The 25,303-nt window shown below is 40.2% G+C and overlaps 1 protein-coding gene across 1 annotated transcript in view; it reads right to left on the bottom strand.

Annotated features, from left to right (window-relative positions):
- The window catches only part of LOXHD1 (lipoxygenase homology domains 1), a 164,623-nt gene that overhangs the window by 94,074 nt on the left and 45,246 nt on the right, over positions 1 to 25,303 (bottom strand). Inside the window, exons 6-12 of the mRNA XM_012802001.1 lie at positions 23,351 to 23,361; positions 23,125 to 23,248; positions 20,665 to 20,915; positions 10,502 to 10,637; positions 9,218 to 9,378; positions 8,111 to 8,197; positions 7,541 to 7,676 (exon numbers count right to left, since the gene is read on the bottom strand). Coding sequence (XP_012657455.1) covers positions 7,541 to 7,676; positions 8,111 to 8,197; positions 9,218 to 9,378; positions 10,502 to 10,637; positions 20,665 to 20,915; positions 23,125 to 23,248; positions 23,351 to 23,361 — 906 coding nt within the window. The remainder of the gene's footprint in view (positions 1 to 7,540; positions 7,677 to 8,110; positions 8,198 to 9,217; positions 9,379 to 10,501; positions 10,638 to 20,664; positions 20,916 to 23,124; positions 23,249 to 23,350; positions 23,362 to 25,303) is intronic.

Raw genomic sequence — 25,303 nt, 5'->3', positions numbered from 1 at the left:
TTGAATGTGTGTCTGAAGAGTCAGACTTTGGTCATCATAGTTATATGGATTCCATGGAGTCAGACAAAATCCCCTACAGTGAAAACATAGAGAAGGATTGAAAGAATATTTGAAGAAATAACAGTCAAAAACCTCCCAATTTTGATTTTAGAAAAACATTCATCTGGATATGCAAAATGCTCAACAAACTCCAAGTGGGATAAATTCCAAGAGATCTGCACAAACACTTCATAGCCACACTGTTGAGAGCCAAAGACAAAAGTGAGAATCTTGAAAGGAACAACAGAAAAATGACTCATCACATGCAAGAAATCCTCAATAAAATTAACAGCTGACTTCTTATCAAAATCTATGGGAGCCAGAAGGCAATGGAATCATATGCAATAGAACCTTCATAGTTGACCACCTCCCAACATTGACCCCTTCCTTAAATTGACCTAATTAAGACATGGACATGCACCACATGTATGTATCAGTACAGTAGGCCTAGTTCCTCATGTTGACCACCTCTGTGTGTTGACTAATCTGTTACAATCCCTTGGTAGTCAACTTACAGAAGCTCTAATTTATTTAATGTGCTGAAAGAAAAGAAAAGACCATTAACCAAGAATTATATATTCACTAAAACTGTCCTTTGATATGAAGGAGAAATTAAGACACTCCCAGATAAAACAAACACTGCGAAAATTCATTGTTAACAGACCTGCCTTACAAGAAATACTACAGGAAAATATTCATATTAGACATTAGACAATAACTTCAAATCACTTGGAGAAATACAGAACACAGAAAATGTAATAAAGTATTGGTGAGGATGTGGAGAAATTGGATCTTTCATACTTTCCCAGTAAGAATGTAAAATAGTATAATTGTTGTTTTGAAACATAATGTGGCAGTTTCCTAAAAAGTTAACCAGAGTTGCCATATAAGCCAGCAATTTTACTCTTAGGTATATACCCAAAAGAAGTGAAAACATGTCTGTACAAAAATTTGTACTTGGATGTTCATAGCAGCATCATTCATAATATTCAAAAAGTAGAAAAAACTTAAATGCTCAAGTTAAATGTTGTATATATCCATATGATTAAATATTATTCAGCAATAAAAATGACTAAACATCACCTATTATATGATTCCATTTACTTGTATGTAATGCTCAGAATAAAATCTATCGAGATGAAAAGTAGATTAATGCTTGTCAAAGACTGAGGGGTTAAGGGGGGAAAGTGAATATGACTACTAATGGGAATGGGATTCTCTTTGGGGGAGATGAAAGTATTCTGGAATTTAATAGTGGTGATGGATAACAAAAAATATTAAAAGCAGTGGACTTGTACACTTTAAATGAGTGAATTGTATGACACACAAATTACAGCTCAATAAAGCTATTTTTTTTAAAGGGACACTATTCATTGATAGCCCATCTAAAACAGAGATAAAGTGTATCAGGAATGAGACAAATCATCAGGAAGTTTAATTCAATGCACAGAATATTTTTTCAGTAATATATCCATTTTTATCTGGACATACAGAAACATCTGAAAACTAAATTTGATCCTTAAATATATGGGTACATGAAGATACAGTATTCATAGCAAAAGCACTTGCTAGAAGAAAAGGCAAAGAATGACTATACATAATCATTCAGGGGCCTGCCTTGAGTATAACTGGCATAGATAGACACCTAAACCATGGATTACAGTTGAAGAAAAGTCTCCTGCCCCCCTAAATAGATCCTCATAGGGCCACAGCACCTGAAATTCAACGATCATTGTTTCCCCTAGTCAACTCTTCACAAATTCAAATGCTAAATATTTTAAATCTTCCACCTTTGTATAAATGAAGTTTATTCTTCCTTGTGAAGCTCTCAGTGATTTAATGTGTCAACAGTTAGAGCTCTAGTTCTCTCCCCACCTCCCTTCCCTATCCTGGGCTCAGGACAAGCACTGATCCACAGCCCGTTAGGAACCCAGCCATATAGCAGGTAAGCATCAGGTGAGCTTGTATCTACAGCTGCTCCCCATTGCTTGCATCACTGCCTGAGCACTGTCTCCTGCTAGAGCAGTAGCAACATTAGAATCTCACAGGAGTGTAAATGGTACTATAACCTCTGAGTACAAAGAGTCTAAGTTAAACATTCCTTATGAGAATCTAATGTCTGATGATCTGAAGTGGAGATATAATGTGCTTAAATTATCCTGAAACCATCCCCCTCACCCCATACCCTGGTCCATGAAAAAAATTGTCTTCTCTGAAACCTGTCCCTGGTGCCAAAATGGTTGGGGACCACATAGTTAAGGGAATGGAGAACATCCATTAAGGACTGTGCAGTGGGAGTTTGAGGCACAACAGGGAGTGAAAGCCCTCAACACCAGCCTTACTTCAGTTTTGAAATCATGAAGGTTTTGTTTGTTTTTAGTTTTAACTATTAAGCAATTCCCAGCAAAGAAATAATGAGGAAATTTATAAATTCCCTTTGCCTGGGAATCCCAGTCCCCTTGGTTCAGGAGCTCTGAGGCTAATTTGGTGGGAAGTTCTCAAGAGTCTTGATTGTCTTGAAGGGCTCCTCTGACCACCCCACCCCCAGTTGCTAAGGTCCCAAGCTCCTTCCTGGCAAGAAGATTGTGGACAATTAAAAATAATTATATTGTTAGACATCAGCAATGAAAGACTTTAAACAGATGGGTAAGTACCCAGAGCCTCTTGTACTTTAATTTAAAAATTACAGCTTGGTCTGATTAACAAGAAGCTGCGATTTTCAGCACTTGAGTCCAATGGTCTCTTGCCCACTCATCAGTGGTATGTAATCACTTCTGTTGGACACACAGTAGAGATTGCTGAACTCGTTTATTTTACTATCTCACATAGCTCCTGAGGGAAAGGCAAGGTGGAAATAAATTGTGAGCTGGTACATGTATTGTCCACATCTCTGGGCCTGTGTTAATCAGTGCAATCACTCCCGAAAGCCTCCTGGCTCTCAGGCACGGCATTAATTGCTTCATTGGCTGGCCCTTAATTTGTAAGTAAATCAGAGACATACAACTTCAAATTCAGAGAATTGATTTTAAATTAGTATTTACTCATTTTACATGAGTCCAAGACTCTCCACTTAAGGGATTTCCAGGAAGCCTTGTACATTATTCATTATACGCTGGTACCAACAGGGGAAATGGGATATTGCCACCAGCTCTGTTTACTGTGACAAAGAAACATTCAGACCAGAAAAGGAGAACTGAGTACTTATAGAGGTGAGTAAGGACATAGCAGTATTTCAACCATATGAAAAATTTCTGTAGTCCAGGCCAGAAAGAGCAGATGGGAGAAAGAAATTCTAGTTGGTGTGGGCTCCAAAGTACTGCCAAGGACCCCCAGAGGACATCACACTGCCTTCATAGGTGGGACAAACAGCCCTTCAATCCATGATAATCACCAGAGTTTATTTTCCCATTGAAATGTTTTTTGATTTTTTTTTTTTTTGAGACAGAGTCTCGCTCTGTTACCCTGGGTAGAGTGCCCTGGCGTCATAGCTCACAGCAACCTCAAACTCTTTGGGCTCACGCGATCCTCTTGCCTCAGCCTCTGAGTAGCTGGATATATAAATGCCTGCCATGATGTCTGGCTAGTTTTTCTATTTTTAGTTTAGAGACAGGGTCTTGCTTGTCCTCATGCTGGTCTCAAACCAGTGAGCTCAAGCAATCCACCTGCCTTGGCTTCCCAGCGTGCTAGGATATAGGCATGAGCCACTGCACCCAGCCTGAAATGATTTTTAATAGTATCACAGAAAAAAAAAATAATAGCTAGGATAGCCCCACACATTGCACACTGTGGAAAATGTTCAGAAGCACATGTATATACGTAACCTGTAGAGGTACTCCCTCTTCCCCAGCCCTCCTGCTACCATCTTGCCTTACCTGTCAAATCCTCCCTGAAGAAGACCTAGATCAAATGTCACTTCACCTGTATAGATTCTCCCAACTTACTGGGCATGAAGTTTCTCTCCACAGCATTCACCTACTGAGTTCTGCCAGTTCTACCTCCAAAATATTTCCTGAGCGTATCTTCTCCTCTGTAGTCTAGCCAAGCTCTGCTAGACTACAGGACTTCTTTTTCTCTTCCCTGGATGACTTCTGTGGGTTTGCCCCCATATTTACCCTTCATACCCCTATAGGTGGATGGCCTCTGATGGAGTAGGGGGACTGTGGGGAGGAAGGAGCTCAAAGGAGTTCAAGGGTGGGTGACACAGACCAAGTCATGAAAGGGCTAGGAGAGCAGGAGCTTGTGTTGGAAGGCCGGGGATGCAGGATTCAAAGAAGGGGCAACTCCACAGAACAATCCTGAGTGGGGTGCCAGGTGTGGCTGTCTGCGTGGGCTGGGGGTGGAGGACAACAGACTGAATGGGCCAGGGAGTGGCTGAGGGTGCTTCAATGTGGACATTGAGAAAAGTAGACAAAGGCTTTTCAGTTTTTAGTATTTATAAAATTTACTTGGCATGCTTGATAAAATACACATTACCAGGCATAAGCCTCAGAGAGTCTAATCAGCATATCTAGAGCCAGGCCCAGGAATCAGCATTTTAACAAACACTACAAGCAATTTTGATATAAATAGGCCCTTGACCACATTTTGAGAAACATTGTCCATTTGGGGCTGAACTGTGGTCTCCTCCAAAATTCATATCTTGAGTTACCCCCCCCCAAAATGAGACGGGATTTGGAGGTAGGTAATTAAAGAGGTAATTAAGATAAAAGGAGGTAGTAGGGGTGGGGCCTAATTTATTAGGACTGGTGTCCTTGTAAGAAGAGGACCTTCGGACACAGACTTGCACACACAGAGAGAAGAAAATGGGAGGACACAGCCAGATGAAGGCCACTTGCAAGCCAAGGGGAGAAGTCACAGGAGAATCCAAAGCTGCCAGCACTTTGCACTTAGACTTCCAGCTTCCAAAACTGGGAGACAAAAAAATTTTGTTGTGTAAGTCACCTCGTCTGTGGGGTTTTGCTACAGAAACCCTAAGAAACTAACACACTGAACACATTGTCCTAGGGCTATGGCAGAGTTAGTGTCTAGGCATTAACCAAGGTACACATTATGCCATCTTTAGTAAAGAGGGGAAGTGACCAGAGGCCAACAGAGGATGGAACTGAGCCGGGGTAGAAGGCAGTAGCATGAGATAGTGAGAGCCTCTCAAGAGGGCCTGGGCAAGAGCCCAAACCTGCAGAAGGCATCAGAAGAATCTCTCTCCTGCCTGCCTCACAGTTCACAAGGTGGGAAAACAGGGTTCCTGGAGGAAAATCATGCTTCAGTCAAGCAGTGGGTGGAGGTGAAAAATATTCTGAACAAAGTCCAGGTTGCTTTCTGGAAACCTTGACTAAAATGACAATCTACCAATTCTTTTAAAGATGTAACCAAACGAAAAAGGTTTCACCAACAAAGTTAGGGACAACAGAAATAAAATTTTGGAAGCTAGAGAGCAGCAAGAAAAGGGGTAAATGTCTTAGCATGGTAGTCCTCAAAGTGTGGTTCCCTACCAGCAGCTTTGACATTACCTAGAAATTTGTTAGACAGGAAGATTCTTGGGTCGCTCTCCACACGTATTGAATCAGAAACTCTGCAAGTGGAGCCCAGAAATCTGTATTTTAGCAAGCCCTCCAGGTGATAATGTATGCCAAAGATTGAGAACCTCTGACTTAGCTGACCAGAGGATGGATCAGAGTTTCGAGTTGCAAAATTCAAGAATCAACCAGATAATTACCCGTCTTAGGCATAGGAAGGAAGCAACAGGTAGAGGTAGGGACTGAGAATTGGTTAGAAGAGTTCAGAAAGTACCCAAGACCCTCCTCCCTCGCTCTTTATACCTATAGGCTCAATTCTGGCATGCAAATTGACAGATCAGGTGAGAATAGATGTATTTCTGTTTTGGTGGACTACACATCATATTACGTCCCAATTTGAGGAGCTTCTATGTTATCACAGTTACAGGAAGATGACTCCTTATTCCCAAAGCAAATATTAATGAATGTAAAAGCCAGGGTGGTGTCTTGGTATAGCCACTGAACCGGGAGGGAAGAGATCTTGTCGTAGATCTAACTCTGTCTCTAACTAACTGTTTAACCATGTCAAGAACTTCCAGCTGCTCATCTGTATCGGGTTATTTTAAGGGCCTTTGAACACAAATATTCTACAATCATATATTCACTTAAGAATGAAGAACCACCCAACTATAGGCCAAGAAGAAGAGGAAAGAGGAGAGAGAGGGGAGGGGAGAGGGGAAGATGGGTGGAGGGAGGGAAATTGGTGGGAACACACCTAAGGTGCATTTTATAAGGGTGCAATGTTAAATTTACTAAGTGTAGAGTATAAATGTCTTAACACAATAACTAAGAAAATGCAGTGAAGGCTATGTTAACCAGTTTTATGAAAATATTTCAAATGGTATATAAAACCAGCACATTGTACCCCATAATTGCATTAATGTACACAGCTATGATTTAATAATAATAAAAAAAAAAGAATGAAGAACCATAAAGGAGAAGAAACAAGGTGCTAATTACAAACATTGCCTAATTAGACTTAACAGAACGATGATCTCTTTTTAGATATTTGCTGTCTAGGGCTTCTATGTTTTTAAGTAATTAACTCCAATCAAATCATTTCAATATATCTATACAGAACTTCTACTGGGTGTGCAAATGCAGAGCACTGATAAATATCACACAATACCTGTGAAATGACATTATTGAAATACTTAGAAGGGCACCTGGAACTATAGTGACACTGTTATCTATATATTTTTACCATTTTGTAATTTTGCAATATTACTTTCCTATTACAAAATGAAGGACTACCACAAAAATAGCAAATCGGGTAATTATCTTAAGTGCCAATTCTGATCAATCATTAACGTCTGCTCAGAGTGCCATATTGAGGGCTACAAAGCTCATTTCAGACTTGGTGGGGGAGAATGTTGTGATCACTTGGTAATGTCTACCCATGGACTTGTGCTATGTATTTGCCAACACTCTGCCACTATAACCTAGAAGCAAAAAGACCTCCCTTTGGCTCTTTAAATGTAGATGCTGAACTCCAGATTAAAGGCTCAGACCCTCCCCTTCTATCCTTAAAGAAAAATAGAAGAAGAGAGAGAAGAAGATGAGATAGCAGCCACATATAGCTGTAAGAGCCCAGATCCAACTTTCCTTTGGGGGAGCATTTTATGTTTAATTTGAGGGTAACAAGAGGATATCTTTTAATTTGGGGGAGACTCTAGAGAACTATTGTTCAGTGCACATTATTTTCATCCCCTCAGAGCCAACTGAAGACCCATACATCTTCTTTCCTCCCCTTCACACCCACCCCAGTAGAGCTCTAGCATCATGCCTTGGCAATGGATCCTCCAGGCCGATCTTTAGTCCAGGACCTTCTAATCCACTTTGACTTTCAGAAGAGCCTGATGATATACAACAGTCAAGACTCTGAGCCCCCCTTGGCACACCAAGCCCACCACTGCCTCCTCCAAGACGGTGAGCTGGTCAGTACTCACTGCTCATTATCCTCCGCACCGTTGGGCCTTCTGCAGTCATTTCCCTCACGATCTCATTGTCATCCTCGTTGGCATCCAGCCAGCGGTTGCAATTGAAGTTATACTTGTCCTTATTCAGAGTATTCATCAGGGTCATCTGGAATGAAATCCTGGGGTGAGCAAGTGTGTGTATCAGAGATAGTCACCCATGCCCTGGAGACCCCTGTTCTGCTGTATCACTGCAGGAAGGCCAAGGCCATCTCCCAGAGAGGATCCCTGTGGAAGGCAGAGTCAGATTAGTACTTTTTTCCTGGTCCCTTGAAGACCCACACTTGCCTAGCAGCCAGGGACTGGTTGAGCACAAGGCCCCTGAACACCTCAGCATTTTCTCAGTATATTTTGGAAGTTCTTCTTCTCATCTCTCCCTGTCTTCCTCCTGTCACCTATATCCAAATTCAGGTCTCATGACAGCGCTTTTGTACCCCCCCACTCCCAATTAATAGGAGCAAATTAATGTGACGGGGTCCTAGAAAGGGACCACTGTGGTTCCTCTCCCAGTGACCTCCCAAACCCCAAGATGGTACATCTCACCCTTTCTAAATGCCATCCAGAACCAGGATTCCTCTTATCATGCCATGCCCGAATCTTATAAAACCTGCCGAGATCTGGGAGCTCAATCTATGGCAAAAAGTAGAAAGGTTTGAGTGGGCATAACTGAGAAATGCACTTATCCTCATAGCTTACTCCCTACAGGAGGGTACCTGCTGTGGGCTGTTTCTTCAGCAGAGAGGACCACCCTTACACATCCTGTCCTCTTGCAACCCTTGTAACCAGTGGCACATGAAGGCAAGACAGCCACGAAGAGCTAGGGCTCAATCTATGCTGGTGAAACTGAACCAATATAACCGACCCACCATGGGATCCAGACTAAAGTGGCCCCTCCAAGCAATAAACTTCCAGTAATAAAATCTATAGGGCAGCCCTGTAAATTAGCACAGGCCCACAGCCCCAGAGTTTCACTGGGCACTGAAATAGACCAAAAGACAAATCCAGCGGTCATGTCCTTTCCCTTGGGCCCACCATCTATGGGGAAGACAAATACATAGAGAGCAATGGACTGAGTGCCATAATAAAGGCACCAAGGGGTGTTCTGAGAGGAGACCAGCAAATTACAAATTATTCCTATCTAAAGGTTGAAGTAGCACTTCTGTTAGGAAACAAAAAAAATAAAGCCGTTCCCTAGTTATATACATACCAAAAAGTTTTAAAGTTGAATTTATTTTTAAATGTTCTAATATTCCTAAAAGTCATATACTTTCTCTTCAATTTGGGCTTTCTTCTCTAAAACAATCTGGATTGGGCGATCTGACACACTGTGCTCAGGGTTTCTGTTCTTCAGTGATTCCCCAAGTTGCTCAATTCCTAGATGTCCAAACCCCTTCATTCCATACTTGCTTCTTCCCCCAGGCTTATCTTGGGACTGTTTGATTCACATGGAGGGCCAGGTCTAAATTGTGCCCCATTCAATACCTTGCCTGTACATCATCAAATGTGTCACCTTTGGCAGGTGCTTAAAGGCTCCGTTGTACCTTTTTGTCTTCATACTTGCTCCAAAATCTGGCTTAGAGAACCAGAATCTTCATGACACACACCCTACCATCCTCTTCTCCCTCCCACCCTGTTGCACTCCTCTCCTACCCTGAACTTCTCGATTATGCCGGGTTTGAACCACTTGTTGTTGGGATTCAGGAGAATCTCATCCGTCCGTCCCTTCTGCCCATAAATCTGGATGAAGATGGGAGTGTTGGTACCAGCTTTCTTCAGGTCAGTTGTCCAGACCCACAAGGACCAAGGGAATTCTATGAGACAGATCAAGTTGCACCAAAAACTTTCAGAAGTGAAAAGATTTTCAGGTTCTCAGCGGAAAAGAGGAAGAAATTCAAAGTGATCAGGAATGATCAGTACACATGTTCAACCCCCTCTCAGAAACCCATTATAACAAGTGCCAAACTTAGAAAGCTAAACAGTCCTTGCTAAAGGCTGTGTGTGGTGGCTCACATCTGTAATCCCAGCACTCTGGGAGGCTGAGGCAGGTGGATTACCTGAGCTCATTAGTTTGAGACCAGCCTGAGGCAGAGCAAGACCTCATCTCTAAAAATAGCTAGGCACTGTGGCAACACCTGTAGTCCCAGCTATTCCAGAGGCTGAGGCAAGACAATTGAGCCTATGAGTTTGAGATTGCTGGGAGCTGGGATGCCATGGCACTCTACTACGGGCAACAAAGTGGGACTCTGTCTCAAAAAAAAAAAAAAAGATTTCTCTTAAAATTAGGATCCCTTGGGCTGGCGCCTGTGGCTCAAAGGAGTAGGGCACCGGCCCCATATACCAGAGGTGGTGGGTTCAAACCCGGTCCTGGCCAAAAACTGTGAAAAAAAAAATTAGGATCCCTTATTACTTTTATTTTTAATTTTTTTTTTATTGTTAGGGATTCATTGAAGGCACAAGAAACCAGGTTACACTGATTGCATTTGGTACATAAAGTCCCTCTTATTATTGTCTTGCCCCCAAAAGGTGTGATTATTAGAGAAATACAAATCAAAACCACACTGAAATATCATCTAACTCCAGTGAGAATGGCCCTTATTACTTTTTTTAATGGCTAAAGCTTATTAGTATGCTTCAAATGGAGAATTGGCCACCCACCCTACGTTCAGCACATTCCGGGTGCACTGTAGTGAGCCATTCAGGTTAATACCACACCTATCAGAACATCTTATTCAATTTGGGGACACTGGAGTCAGCTTGGTTCCAGGAGTGTAACCCAATATGGCCTGTACCCTGGGACTGCTGGGGGGCCTTTTCCCTTCTTTCGTAGAGGACAACTGAGAAGCAGGAGTGGTTGGCCCCCTGGGCTTTTGCCTAGTGGTCTGACATCCTGGCCCTGTCTGAGAGGCCTCTGGGTTCTGAGTCTCTTCTACTTACTTTTCAGCCGCTTCTTCCTGAGTGACATCATCTCATAGAGCTGCCTCTCGATCAGCCCATCTACTTTCTTCTCATCCAGCCAATTGCTGCAAGGGAAGGTCTGCTGTATGCCAGTGAAAGGGCACAAGATCACGACCTGGGGAGCAGAGCACAGCGCCTCCTTCATTGGGCCCCGCTGGGACTTCTTCACAATGCTCAAAAGCCTCCTCAGCCCCACGTTAAGGGACATCTGTCTTAGGACCCTCAAGGAATGACACTTTTCCTTTTACATATCTCATTAAATCTTAATTCAAGAAATGCCTACTCCAAGAAGTCTTCCAAAGTAGGTGCCACCCATTCTCTAATTTACCAGTCAAATTGCAAACATTTTCCTCTATACAAAACACCCTCCTTGAGCACCACATTTCTTCATGCACATTGTAAAATCTCAGTTAATCTAACCCAAATGAACCAGAATATTGAATTAAATCCATATAATTATTTTGTAGAAATAAGGTCAATCACATAAAATCTAATTAATATCTGGAATTTAATACAAAAATCCATTGCCCTCTTCTAGGCTTGATCCTCTAGCTCTAGTCACATTCTGAACTCATGGATTTAGAACATGGATGAGGCACTCAAATATGGATGCTCAAAGGAATGTGCCTGGCACAACAGCGTCTTCTATCAGCAAAGAAATTTTGACTATTCACATTACTGGATTCTAAGCTTTTCTTTCTTTTGAACTTGAAAACTAATTTGACTCTCTCATTGGACAAGCTTTTGAGTAACCATTGTCTCACTGGGTGTTTATTTGTTGTCAGCTGTTTATAGAGACTACAATTGACTGTAACTTGAATTCTTACCCTTAGGCATCCTCAGGTTTCTCTGAGAATTCATCTAATATTCATTACCTGACCATCATGATGAATCTTATTTATAGGAAACACCAAAGGGAGAGATGCTAAGAGATAAGGAAATACTTCTCCCTAGAGATAAATGATGGCTCAGGACCATAGGCAGTAGCCCCTACAAATGTTTCAGCCCTCTGGCACAAATGAATCGACAATTAATACAGTTCACCCATCATGCATGCAATGGATGGGAGCGCAGAAGTCCAGAAAGGAGAATGTAGTACCCAAGTTTGCACATTTAGTTAGTGGCAGAACCAGAAATATAAATACTTCTCACACTAACTATCCCCTTGGGATGCTTTCTACCCATCAGCAAGAATCTCAGAATTCCTATCTATGACAGAGGCCCACTGGGATCCAGTGTTGTACTCCATCCTTTATGCTGAACATTCCATGTGGTCACATATTCGGAAGGGGACCTGTATACATGCAAAGGTGGAGGGCACCCATACTGGTGATCTGGGAGCAGAGAAAGGTGAAATCACCAACAATTTATTTATGAGTCTTTCTTTCTTCTGAACAGTTGTCTCTTCCTAGTTTACTCTTAAATTGTTCTCTGGTTGTTCCACTAACATATTGGTTAGTTTTGTCTTTTCAACAATAGCAAAATTATGGAAGTCTGAGTTTGTGTCTTCTCATCCTTTGTGGTTGCCCCAAATATATTAATACTTCTAAGCCTACGGTAAATACTTTAACATACTTGTTAAAAGCTCTGCTTCTGGAAGGCTACAAATTGGGAAAGCCCCAAAATATAATACTGTTACTAGAGTTTGTGGTTTTCATTTCAGGATTTTATTTGTGTTATTGTGATAAATATAACTATCTTGAGGGTATCATACTTGGTTATTTAAAAAATATTCTCTTATTCCCTTTAAAAATAGATTAGCATGGTATTATATACATGTGTGTGTGTGTGCACGAATGTGTATACGTATTTTAAATTACCCTTCTGGACTAGGTAGTCAAAATGACTAGGAGGTCTGGAAAGCCCCCTCATTGCCAAATATCCATGTGTTAGATAAATAACAGCAAGTATCATTTTATATATATTATTGAGCTGCTGAGGAGTTACAGAAAAGCCACAGGAGCCAATAAAATTCAGAATAAGCAGAAACCAGAGAATGGGCAAATGTGAATGCTAAAGTTGGTGTTCCCCTGAAGCAAGAAAGATAATGCCAGGCTATTGTCTTGGAGACCAGGCTATTAATTAATGGCCATCTGAGTAAGCAGGAGACTAGGCCTTGGGATTTACAAAGTAGAGGATCTGAATTAGATACACTCGAATAAGCAGAAACATTCAAAAAACTGCTTTCTCAGACAAAAGGAAAAAATTGTAAAGGGAAGCCTACATTCTCCACCTTTGTTCCAGACAGAAAATAATGACAGTTTCCCCTAAGAACTTGTTAACATAAGTTTGGTCACGGTAAGGATAAATACCAATAAATGCACACCTGCATATTAAAGGGAAGCATTAGAATGCCAAAGACAAAAATATTCAGAGCATCATAAGGAAAAAGACATATGATGACAGAAAATGTTGGGGAAAGAGAACTCTGTATCCTAACATTATTTTTCAAGAATAAGAAGGAAATCAAAACATTTTTCAAGTGAACAGAACAGAATTTACCAACAATAGACCTTCACTAAAGGAACTTCTAAAGGATACATTTAAGAAAGAAGAAAACTGACAACAGAAATGATGTTTTAAATACAGAAAGTAGCAAATAAATTGGCAAACATACAGGTAAATTTGAATGAACAATAACTCTATTGAACAATAATATATAATATGTGGATTTAAAAATAACTCAAAATAGAGCTAATATGTGAGGCAAAAATACAAATAATCAATAAGCACATGTAAAAAGATAATCAACATAATTTATCATCAGGAGCATACAGATTAAAACTATAATTAGAGAGCAATACATACCCATTTGAATATCTTAAAAAGAAAAGATTGGAAATGCCAAGTGATGGTGAGAAGTAGAACAACTGGAATTCTCATATATTACTGGTGGGCATAAAAAACAATATAGCCATTTTAAACACTTTGGAAAATTTTTTTAAAGTTAAAATATATATTTGCCGTAAGATCTAGCAATTCTACTGTGGGTATTTATTTAACAAAATTAAAAACATTTGCCTATACAAAGACTTGGTACCTGAATGTTCATAGCAGCTTTATTCATAATAGCAAAAAGACTAAAATGACCCAAAATCCAATCAATAACTGAATGGATAAACAAACTGTTGTATTTCCTAAGAAGTAAATAACTGCTTATCAATAAAAAATGAATCTCAAAGATATGAAACATGATAAATCTCAAAAACATTATGGTGAGCTAGAGAAATAAGACACACAAATACAATAGGTGCATAAATACAATAACTTATGAAGTTATACTTCATAAATAAAGGAGAAATAGAACATTGAATGATTCTAGTTCTATTAAATGCTAGAAAAGACTAACCTAACCTTTAATGGCTGAAATTAGATTAGTAGTTGCTTTGGTGGATATTAGCTGGGAAGAAGCACAAGGAAATATTTTGGGGTGACAAAAACATTCTATATATTGATTCCAGTGATGGTTACTCAGGTGCTACATTTGTCAAAACTCATAGAACTGTATGCTTTAAAACAGTGTATGTCACGTCAATTATACGTCAATAAAGTATAATGAAAAAAAGAATTTTTACACTGAAACAAAATTAAACTGAATGATAATAAAAATAATCCATGTAATGTATGAAATGGAGCTATAGCACAAATCTAAGACAAAATTATAGTATCAAATGCTTATATAAGAAAAGAAGAAGGCCAATAATTAATGAGATTAGAATCCTACTTAAGAATTTCGAAATATAACAATAAATGAAACTTGGAGAAATTAAAAAGAGATAAAGTTAATAAAAGAAATCAATAAAACAGAAAACAGAGCTTCCACGATAGACCAGATCAAGCATGAGAAAGACTTCTAAAACTTGAAGGCAGGTGTTTTGAAATAACCTAGTTAGACAAAAATAAAGAAAAAGAATTCAGAAAAATCAATTCTAAAACAGTTTTAAAAAACAGCAAGAGAAAAGCATCTAGTCACTTATAAGGAAAGTCCCAACAGACTAACAGTAGATTTCTCAACAGAAACCTTGCAGGCCCAGGAAGAATGGAATGATATATTCAAAGTGCTGAAAGAAATAGACCTTTTAGTCAAGGATACTAAAAACAAAGTTACACTTCAAAAATAAAGGAGAAATAAAGTATTTCCCAGACAAACAAAACCTGAGGAAATTCATCACTATTAAACCAGCCCTATAAGATACATAAGGTAATCCTGCACCTGGAAGCAAAATGATATCTACAATCCTGAAAAGATGTGCAAGTATAAAACCCACTGGTAGAGCAAACACACAAATAAGGAAGAGAAAAGATTCAACGTTCCCATTACAGAAAACTACCAAAACACAATGATAAACAATAAGAGAGAAAGAAAGGAACAAAGAATATATATATAAAAAAAAAAGAAATCAATTTTAAAAAAACAGAGATAAGCCCTCACATATCGATAATAACCTTGAATGTAAATGAAAGAATTTTTCCACTTAAAATATATGGTCCTGCTAAATGGATTAAAAAAACATGACCCAATTGTATGCTGCCTACAAGAAATTCATCTCACTTCTAAAGACACAGACAGACTAAAAGTAAAAGGATAGGAAAAGATATTCCATACAAATGGAAACCAAAATAAGCAAGAGTTGATGTACTTATATCCAATAAAATAGACTTTAAGACAAAAATATTGAAAAGAGATAAAAAATAATTATATAATGATAAAGTGATCAATTCAGTAAGAGGATGTAATAGTTCTAAACATGTATTTGCCAACACCAGAGCACCTAGATATATAAATTAATAGAACTAAAGGAAGAGATAGACCCCCCCCATATAATAATAGTTGGAATTTCAATACCCCACTCCCAGCATTAGACAGATCATCTAGAAAATTAACAAAGATTGGATTTCAACTGCACTTTAGACCAAATGGTCCTAACAGACATTTACAGAACATTTCATCCAACAGCTACAGAATACACGTTCTTCTCATTAGCACATGGAACATTCTCTGGGATGGACCATATGTCAGGACACAAAACAAGTCTCAAAAAATTTTAAAAACTCAAAATCATATCAAGTATCTTCATAGACCACAATGGAAAAAAACTAACAATCAATAAGAAAAGGAAGTTTGGAAACTATACAAATACGTAGAAATTAAACATGGTCCTGATTGACCAATGGGTTTAGGAAGACATGAAGAAGGACATTTAAAAATACCTTGAAACAAAATGAAAATCAAAATGAAACATATAGGATACAGAAAAACAGTGCTAAGAGGGAAGTTTAGAACAATATACAGTTACATCAAAAAAGTAGAAATATTTAAAAGAAACAATCTAATGATGCACTTTAAGGAACTAGAAAATCAAGAAGAAACTAAACCTAGAATTAGTAGAAGAAAAGAAATATATGTAAGAAAGATCAAGATAAAACTCAATGAAAGAGAAAAACCAAATAAAATCAGTGATGAAAAATAAGATATTAAACCTGATACCAGAGAAATACAAAAGATTGTCAGCAACTTTTATGAACAACTATATGCTAACAAATGGGAACACCTAGAGGAAATGGATAAATTCCTAAATACATAAAACCTACCAAGATTGAATCAGGAAGAAATAGAAAACCTGAATAGACCAATAATGAGTAATAAAATTGAATCAGTAATAAAAAGTTTACCAACAAAGAAAAAGTCAAGGAACAGATGGCTTTGGCTGAATTCTGCCAAACTTACAAGGAAGAGCTAACATCAATTACATCAATTATCTTCAAACTATTCTCCAAAAAATTGAAGAGAAGGGAATTTTTCCTAACTCATTCTATAAGGCCAGCAACACCCTGATGCCAAAAACAGACAGGGACAACACCAACAACAAAAGAAAAAGCTATAGGACAATATCTTTTATGAACATAAATGCAAAAATTTTTAACAAAATACCAGCAAACCAAATCCAACAGCACATCAAAAAGAGAATACATCATGATCCAGGGATTTATCCAAAGGATGCAAGGATGTTCAATATATACAAATCAATAAATGTGATGCATCCCATTAACAGAGTGAAGGACAAAAACCATATTGATCATATCAATAGTGCAGAAAAGCATTTGATAAAATTCAACATTTTTTATGACAAAAACTCTCAACATAATAAAGGAGAAAACCTCTACAAGGAAAATTACAAAACAGTGTTGAAAGAAATTGAAGAGGACATCAAGACCAGCCTGAGCAAGAGCAAGACCCCATCTCTCATAAAAATGGAAAAAATAGCTGGGCATTGTAGCAGGTGCCTCAGCTACTGGGGAAGCTGAGGAATGAGGGTCACTCAAGTCCAGGAGTTTGAGGTTGCTGTGAACTGTGAGGATGCCACGGCACTTTACCCAGGGTGACAGTAAGACTGCCTCAAAAAATAAAAAATAAAATAATAAAGACAAAAAGTGGCCAAAGGCCCCAAATAGCCACTTCTCAAAAGAAGATATGCAAATGGCAAACAAGTATATGACACTAACCATCAGGGAAATGCAAATCAAAACCACAGGGAGATGTTATCTTACCCCAGTTAGAATAGTTGTTATTAAAATGATAGAAAATAAGAGATGCCAGGGAGAATGGGGAGAAAAGGGTGGGGATGTAGATGATAATAGTACAGCCCCAAAGGAAAACAGTATGAAGGTTTCTCAAAAAACTAAAAACGTAACTACCATATGATCCAGCACTACTGGGTATACATCCAAAGGAAAAGAAGTCAATATACCAAAAATCTACAGTTCCATGATTATCACGGCACTGTTCACAGGAGCAAAGATAAGGAATCAATCTAAGTGTCCATCAGTGGGTGAGTAGATAAAGAAAATGTGGTCTATAAACATAATGGAACACTATTCAGCCGTAAAAAATGAAATCCGGTCATTTGCAGCAACATGAGGGGAACTGAAGGTCATTATGTTACGTAAATGAAGACAGGAACAGAAAGACAAACATTACATGTTCTCACTTGTATCTGAGAGCTAAAATAGTTGCTCTCAAGGAGAGGGAGAGCAGGACAGATACCAGCGTCTGGGAGGAGTGTGTGAGTGGGAGAAGGTGAAGAGAGGTTAGTTAATGGGCACACGCATACAGGTAGATAGAAAGAGTAAGTCTTAGTGGGGTTTTTGTTTGTTTGGAGACAGAGTCTCACTTTGTTACCCTGGGTAGAGTGCCATAGTGTGATGGCTCACAACAGCCTCATAGCGATCCTCTTGCCTCCACCTCCTAATTAGCTGGGACTACAGGTACCTGCCACAATGCTGGGCCATTTTTTTTCTACTTTTAGTAGAGCTGAAGTTTCTCTCTTGCTTAGACTGGTTTCGAACTGGTGAGCTCAAGCAACCCACCCGCCTTGGCCTCTCAGAGTGGTAGGATTACCGGCGTGAGCCACTGTGCCCAGCCCAGAGGGCTTAAATGCAAAACAATGATGAATACTGAAGGTGATAGGTAACATGAGTACCCTGACTTGATCAATACATATGTTATGCAAGTAATAAAATTATTTCCTATGCCCCTTAAATATGTATAAATATTATGTATCAATCAAAAATAAATAATGAATGAGTAAGTAATAAAAATTCAGATAATATGAATAGTAGACAAGGATGTATAGGACAACATGTCTCTTACACATGCCAATAGGAGAGTAAAATGGTGCAACTATTTCGGAAAACAATCTGGAATATTTTGGACATACAATTATCCTTTAAAGCTAAAAATTCATTTACCTTGTGACCAAAAACTTACATCGTGAGATGCTCTTGAACATTTGCAAAAAGGTATCTATATGTATAAGCATTGTTCTTAGTAGTAAAATCAAGAAACAGCTCCAAAACATTCATCAACAAAAGAATGGTCATCTAAACTGCAAATTAATTCATACAGTGGGATATTTCACAGCAGAGAAATGGATGAACTAGAGCTTCTGTTACCATTTGGATGAATCTCTAAAGCAGGGATTTCCAACCTGTGTGTTTGCTATATACATACTGGTGTGCCATGAGAGGGTCTGAGATGTGTGTGCTGTGAAAAATTTTAAAGATCACTAATTAAATTATTATTATTCTTTTATTATTATTTTTTTTTAGAGACAGAGTCGCACTTTGGTGCCCTCGGTAGAGTACTATGGCATCACAGCTCACAGCAATCTCCAGCTCTTGGGCTTAGGCGAGATTCTCTTGCCTCAGCCTCCTGAGTAGCTAGGACTACAGATGCCCACCATAACGCCTGGCTATTTTTTTTTTTGCAGTTTGGCCAGGGCCGGGTTGGAACCTATCACCCTCAGTATATGGGGCCAGTGCCCTACTCACTGAGCCACAGGTGCTGCCTAATTAAATTATTTTTGAAAGAAGCTCCAAACACAATAAGTATATTCTTCTTTTTATTCTTTTTCTTTTTTTTGGATGAACATAATTTAAGTGTCCTACAGAAATTTAATTATAGGTCCAAATGTGCTGAGATTAAAAAAAAAAAAAGATGGAAAAACACTGCTCTAAAGTATACTCTTGAGTGAAAACTGTTGTCACAGACAATATATACAAAGGCAAAATTCAAAGTAGTGTGTGCCCTTTGAGGGAGAGAGGATTACACGATCGGGGATGGACACATAGGAGTTTCAACGACACTGGGAATGTTCTGTCTCAAACTGGGTGGTACACAAATTGAGGTTTGTTTTTTTCACTTCCTCTATATCTTTATTATGTATATTCTTTATATTAATGTAAGTATTCTGCAATACAACTAATTTTTTTTTTTTTTGCGTTTTTTTGTTCAGGGCTGGGTTTGAACCCACCACCTCCAGCATATGGGGCTGGTGCCCTACTCCTTTGAGCCAGAGGTACTGCCCTATAACTAAATATTTTTGAATACTTATTTTTTGATTTTTTGTTAAGATATTTATAATATACTCTTAGTTGTTTTGAAATGTGCACACTAAGTGAGATCCCACCAAATACCCTCCCTCCACTTGCCCTCCCACCTCCCCTTCCCTCTCCCCTCTTTCTTTCTAGGCTATATTTGTGTTTTATCATTTGTATAAATGTGTAAGTGTTTACATATTGGTTTCATAATAGTATTGCATACTATGGATACTTTTTTCCCTTCTTGAGATACTTTACTAAGAAGAATATGTTCCAGATCCATCCAGGTAAACATAAAAGATGTAAAGTTTCCATCTTTTTATGGCACCATTTGTTTATCCATTCATGAGTTGATAGGCACTTAGGCTGCTTCCATGATTTGGCTATTATGAATGGGGCTGCAATAAACATTCTGGTGCAAATGTCTTTGTTGTAAAATGATTTTTGTTCATCTGGGTAGATATCTAGTAATGATATTGCAGGATCAAACAGGAGGTCAACTTTTAGTTCCTTGAGAATTTTCCATACTTCTTTCCAAAAGGCTGTTAGTTTGCAATCCCACCAGCAGCACAGAAGTGTTCCCTTCTCTCTACATCCATGCCAACATCTGCAGTTTGGGGATTTTGTGATGTGGGCTAATCTTACCGGAGTTAGGTGATATCTCAAAGTGGTTTAGTTTTGCATTTTTCTGATGATTAAAGATGATGAACATTTTTTCATGTGTTTGGCCATTCCCCTGTCATACTCAACAGAGACGTTTCTGTTCAAGTCTCTTGCCAGAAATAAGTAGGTTTATTTGTTCTTTTCTTATTGATTAATTTGAGTTCTCTGTAGATTCTAGTTATCAGAACTTTGTCGAAAACATAACCTGTAAAAACCTCCCATTCTGAAAGCTGTTTGCTTTACTTACAGTGCCCTTAGCTGTGCAGATTAAATACTTATTGACTGAAAGATTTATAAGCCAGTGTGAAACACCACACCAGCAATCAAGAGAGTCTATAACCACCAGCTGAGCACCTCTGGGTAACTGACCCTGTGTTTGGCCCCTGAATGCACATACAGACCAGCCTCCATTCCTGACCACCAGCAAGACAAGACAGGTGCACATGCTACACCCAAAATGCCCAATGAGAGGGATTGCCCACGTGCTCTTAACTAGACAAAAGGAAGCAGGAAGGGGGATTCGAGTTAAAGCCTATAGTTGCAAAGTTAAAGAAGAGAGGGGCTGATCGGAGAAGACTCTCCTTGGGGGCATCCCTTACCTTCTCACAGTACCAGCCTCTGTTGACACCTACGTTGCCATGCCCAATGGAGACCCGACTCAGGGGGCTAAGGAGAACAGTCAGCTCGATGTGGAAGATGTCTGTGCGGCCTCGGTCAAACACACCGCCCTCCAGGAAGATTTTCCCACTGTTCTTAAGTCCTCTGGCCCCATACATGACCAAGTAGATTTTGGATTTGGTTCCAGCCCCATGGACGTCTCCAGTAAAGACAGTGACAATATATGTGACAGCTGGTGTGGAAACAATGGGTGGAGAGGGTTTGACGTGAGTTGCATTACCAGAGCCACGCCCATCCCACAGCTGGCTACAACACCTCCCAAGGTCCCTCCTGTCACACATCCTCCTTCTCGTCATGTACTCCTCCTACAGATAACAGCCAATGTCCCCCTTGACCTCATTTCCTCTTTTCCAGCAGTTGTGTGTCAGTGCATCTGAGTTTGGGAATAAACTGCATGTATTATTACAGGAAACTGTCAGTGCTCGTTACAGGAAAGCAACAAAGAGAAGGAGGACTTGGAATGGCCAAGAATAGTACTTATTATTAATGATAATTACCATGTGTACATTATTAATAGCTGCCAGATGAATTCTGTTATGTCTAATCTAATTATAATAGTCAATTTCATTAATGGAGATTTATATTCAGAGCTATCTGATGCATTTAGCTTGCTCTTTTGCTGATAACTTAAAAACCTAACTTCTAACGGAAGGCATTAACGTCCTCCTTCAACACCTGTAGTGGAATGAGGGAGGACTGGGGGAGGGAGGGAACACTGTAGGCTGGTTTATTTTGGGGTTTGGTCTGTTAGGAGGCAATATAAGAATACAAAATTCTGAGGAAGAGCCAGCAAGGGGAGATTAAACTCTGAGATAGGGCAGAGTAAGAAAAACACATCAAAGGCAAACATTTGGACAGGCAGTCATGTTAAAATGTGGCCTACGTTCTTTGAGTCTGTGCTAGGGTCTAAGGCCATTGGCACTATAAGCCTTATTAATTCTCCCAGCCTGCTCTGTCCCATACCCTCACTGGTGAGCTCAGAGCAATAAAAAACCCAAGTTTCTTTGGGAGACAGTACATGCCACGATATGGATGCATTATTCATCACACATTCACGCCTTCTTTTGTTCAGCAGACATTTACTCAGTGCTTACTAGACGCCAAGCCTTCGGGAGTTTATAAAGATAGAAAGGAATGGTTGCTGCTCTTAAAAAGTGGGTCTGGAGCTTTATTTCTCCAAGACACATGGACAGATGGTATTCTCACCCAGACAGACTTCCATGCCGGGTTAGGGCCAGTTCTCAGCTGCCGTCATTTCTCCTCTTCTCTATCACTGGAGACAAGTACTGGTGACACATCCAGTGGGATTATATTAAATCTATTCTAGTACGTTTTAAGTTGTTGCACATGACTTATGACACGCCTGACGATGGTCAGGCCACAATGCTGAGGCTGAAAAGAGCTGCCACAGACGAGCATGTAGTCTCCTGAACAGCAGCAGCAAAGGCCCACCCAGGATGCACAGAGCAAAAGACGGAGAAATTACCAGCCCAGGGGAGGTCGGGAAAGCAGGAATTGGCGAAGCAGGAAGAGGAGAACAGACTTTACAGGCTGAGGGGAAAGCAAGTTCCAAAGATAAAGGGAGAAAGAGATTAATATAAACAGAGCAGGGGTTGGGGGGTGGGGGAAGCACTTGGCTGAGGTGGGGGGGAGAACGGAAGGCATGAGGGTACAGTGGGCGAGAGGGTGTGGGAAGACTCTGCTGATAGGATAAACTGCAGACTAACTGTGGGCAATTTGCATATTATGATGCAGAACGTGGACTTTAGGCAGCGATGAGCCATGGGAGGTTCTGGGGCGTGTACAACATCAGCATTGATTCTCTAAACCATCCATGACCATGCCTGCCATGCTGGGAGTGGGAGCCTTTCCACGGAATTCACAGGGTGGGGCTTTAGGAAACAGATCAAACCCTGGATCTGACACTTGCCAGCTGTGTGACCCTGGACAGGCCTCTTAACTTCTCAGTGCCTTAGTTTCGTCCTCTGTGGAATGGGAACAGTAACAGTTCCTACCTATATCACAGGGTGATTGTGAGGGTTAAGGGACACAAAGTGAGTCAGGTGCCTAGAATGGGGTCTGGCATATAGCAAACATTTGCTATTAGGAGGTGTTAAAGGTCAATCAATGTCCTTGTAAACATCCACTCTTATCAGAAGTTCATATTCTGGCTTCATCCTATTGATAACGTCCTTTGCCCTGGGCATTGCGCCAGGTCCCCTGGCATGAACAGAGCCCCTGGCTGTAGCCCCGAGGAACGTTTCCAGGTGCAAACCTGGCTGGCTCTTGCTTAACCACAGCCTCGGGGTCTACAGGTGAAAACACTGACCCTCAGGCAGAAAGTGAAATAGCAAATGGGCCTCCTCTTTCTTCAGATATACCTGTGGTCTCAGCTCCACGCACTAAAATATCTCTTTGGATTTTGCCATCGTCCTCATCCAAGGCCAGCCAGCGGTTAAGCGGGAAGTCATATTTTCTTTTGTTCCCAATATCTTCAATGACAATCTGGGAAGGAGAAAGAGGGAAGGGACGTGGATAAGTGTTGCTGAAGGTGCACCTGGTGATCTAATCCAATCCTCCAATCACCCGAGCGCTCTCTAAGAATACGCTCTCATCTCCTTAATGGCCCAAGGAAAGCTTATCACAAGGACACAACTGTGTCCAGGAAAGCCTGGCAAAGCTTAGCGTCACGCAGGGATAACTGCCAATTACCTCCTACTTGGATTACTGAGCCACCGCTGCAGATCATTTTTTAAACTGAAGCAAGAAACTTGGCAGAATGTGCCCTGTGAGACTGGGCTGCAAGACCTGGAAGGCTGGATTTGCAAACTGTGACGAGATCATCACCTTCCTCGCATGCTGAAGGTTGGCATTCTGACCTTATTGGTAAGAAACAGAGTCCGTGCGATGGGAATTGTAAACCTCGAATTAGGCACACAGAATCCTAGCATCTGATTGATGATCAGGGCTGAAAATATCAGCCACTGCCAGACAGTGAGGCTACTGGAATTGGCCATATGTGAAGCCAATGGGACTCTCACGTGAACCAGGTTAGTGAGGCTGAGATAAAGGCGTCCTCTAGAATGTGCCAAAAAACAGAGGGGCTCTCCCAATATGTGGGAGAAGATCCAAATGAAAACTTGCTCTCAGACAGGCAGAACCGTTAACTAGCTTGTGTCCTCCAGCCAGAACACCGTGTGAGCAGAGGGTGACCTTTTCACTATTTAGATGTATCCCATAACCTCACGTTGTAGACCTCAAATATACGCAATAGCATTAAAAAAAAAATCAATCACTTTACAACAGCATTAATATGATAAAATACTACCAAGACCAAGCAAGCACCCGGTAGCTTGTGTAATACAGGAGACAGTACTATAAAAACCAAAAGGCATTAGAGCAAAACTATACTTTACCAGTTGTCACCGCACACGCTCAAAGTGCACCTCCCTTTGCCTTACATTATTCCCGTGGAAAAATCCTGTCTCAAATTAAATGAATTTCAAATTATGTCAATTTTTAAGGAATGCATGTCCTTGTAACATGCCACCAGCCTGTGCCAAAGACCCAGGCAGTGGACATAAGAAAAAACATCACATCAGGGCAGAGTTGTACCCAGACAGGGCTGAGGATCTGAGAATTGGACTAAGGACCTCCACTCAGCCCTGCATATGAGAAGGGAATTCGAGAATTACCCAGTTGCAACAGCTAAGGATAAAAACAGAAGGAGGAGGAGGAGATTTAATAGATATAAGAGAACCTCCATAGTTAATCACCTCCCTACAGTGACCACTTCCTTAAGTTGACCTAAATTTCACAGACCACCTCCCTACAATGACTACCTCCTTCAGCTTGCTAATTTTCACAGATCTGACATGCCTCACATATCCTCAGTGGAAGTTCTCCATATGTTGACCAGGATGTTACAGTCCCTTGGGCGGTCAACTTACAGAGGTTCTACTGTCTGTCCTATGGGCCAGGTGCAGCTTGACTATTGTCAAACATAAATCTGAAGAAGGCCCTATCTCACTTGAGGCTGGGTAAAGAGAGAATTCCAGGTTAAAGCCTTATGAAAAAGTACTCCTGAATCAAAGATAGAGAAATCATTCCACAGAATCAGAAGAAGAGTAGAATTCTGCAAGTGACCTAATATATAACGCAGGAAAAAAATTCAGGAAACTGGGATGCTTAATAGAATACAAGAAGATTTAGTCTTTATGAAGTAGGAATAAATATCTTTAGGGATAGAAGAGATTACAGGGGAAAGGCAGTAAGATGCTATGAAATGGTAGGCCAGGGTAGATCTGTTCAATGAAATACTATTATAGTTATGTCAAATTATATTGTTGGGTAGCACCTTAGCTCAGTAGGTGCTGGCCACCTACTCCAAGGCTGGTGGGTTCGATCCCAGCCCAGGCCAGCTAAAATCAACAATGACAATTGCAACCAAAAAATGGCTGGGCATTGTGGTGGGCACCTGTAGTCCCAGCTGCTTGGGAGGCTAAGGCAAGAGAATCACTTAAGCCCAAGAGTTGGAGGTTGCTGTGAGCTGTGATGCCA

The sequence above is a fragment of the Otolemur garnettii genome, unplaced genomic scaffold (genome assembly GCF_000181295.1).
Source record: "Otolemur garnettii isolate 467f Iridium unplaced genomic scaffold, OtoGar3 scaffold00012, whole genome shotgun sequence".
NCBI classification, from domain to species: Eukaryota; Metazoa; Chordata; class Mammalia; order Primates; family Galagidae; genus Otolemur; species Otolemur garnettii.
The sequence above is the reverse complement of the archived record's forward strand: the minus strand, read 5'-3'. Positions and strand labels throughout refer to the sequence as shown.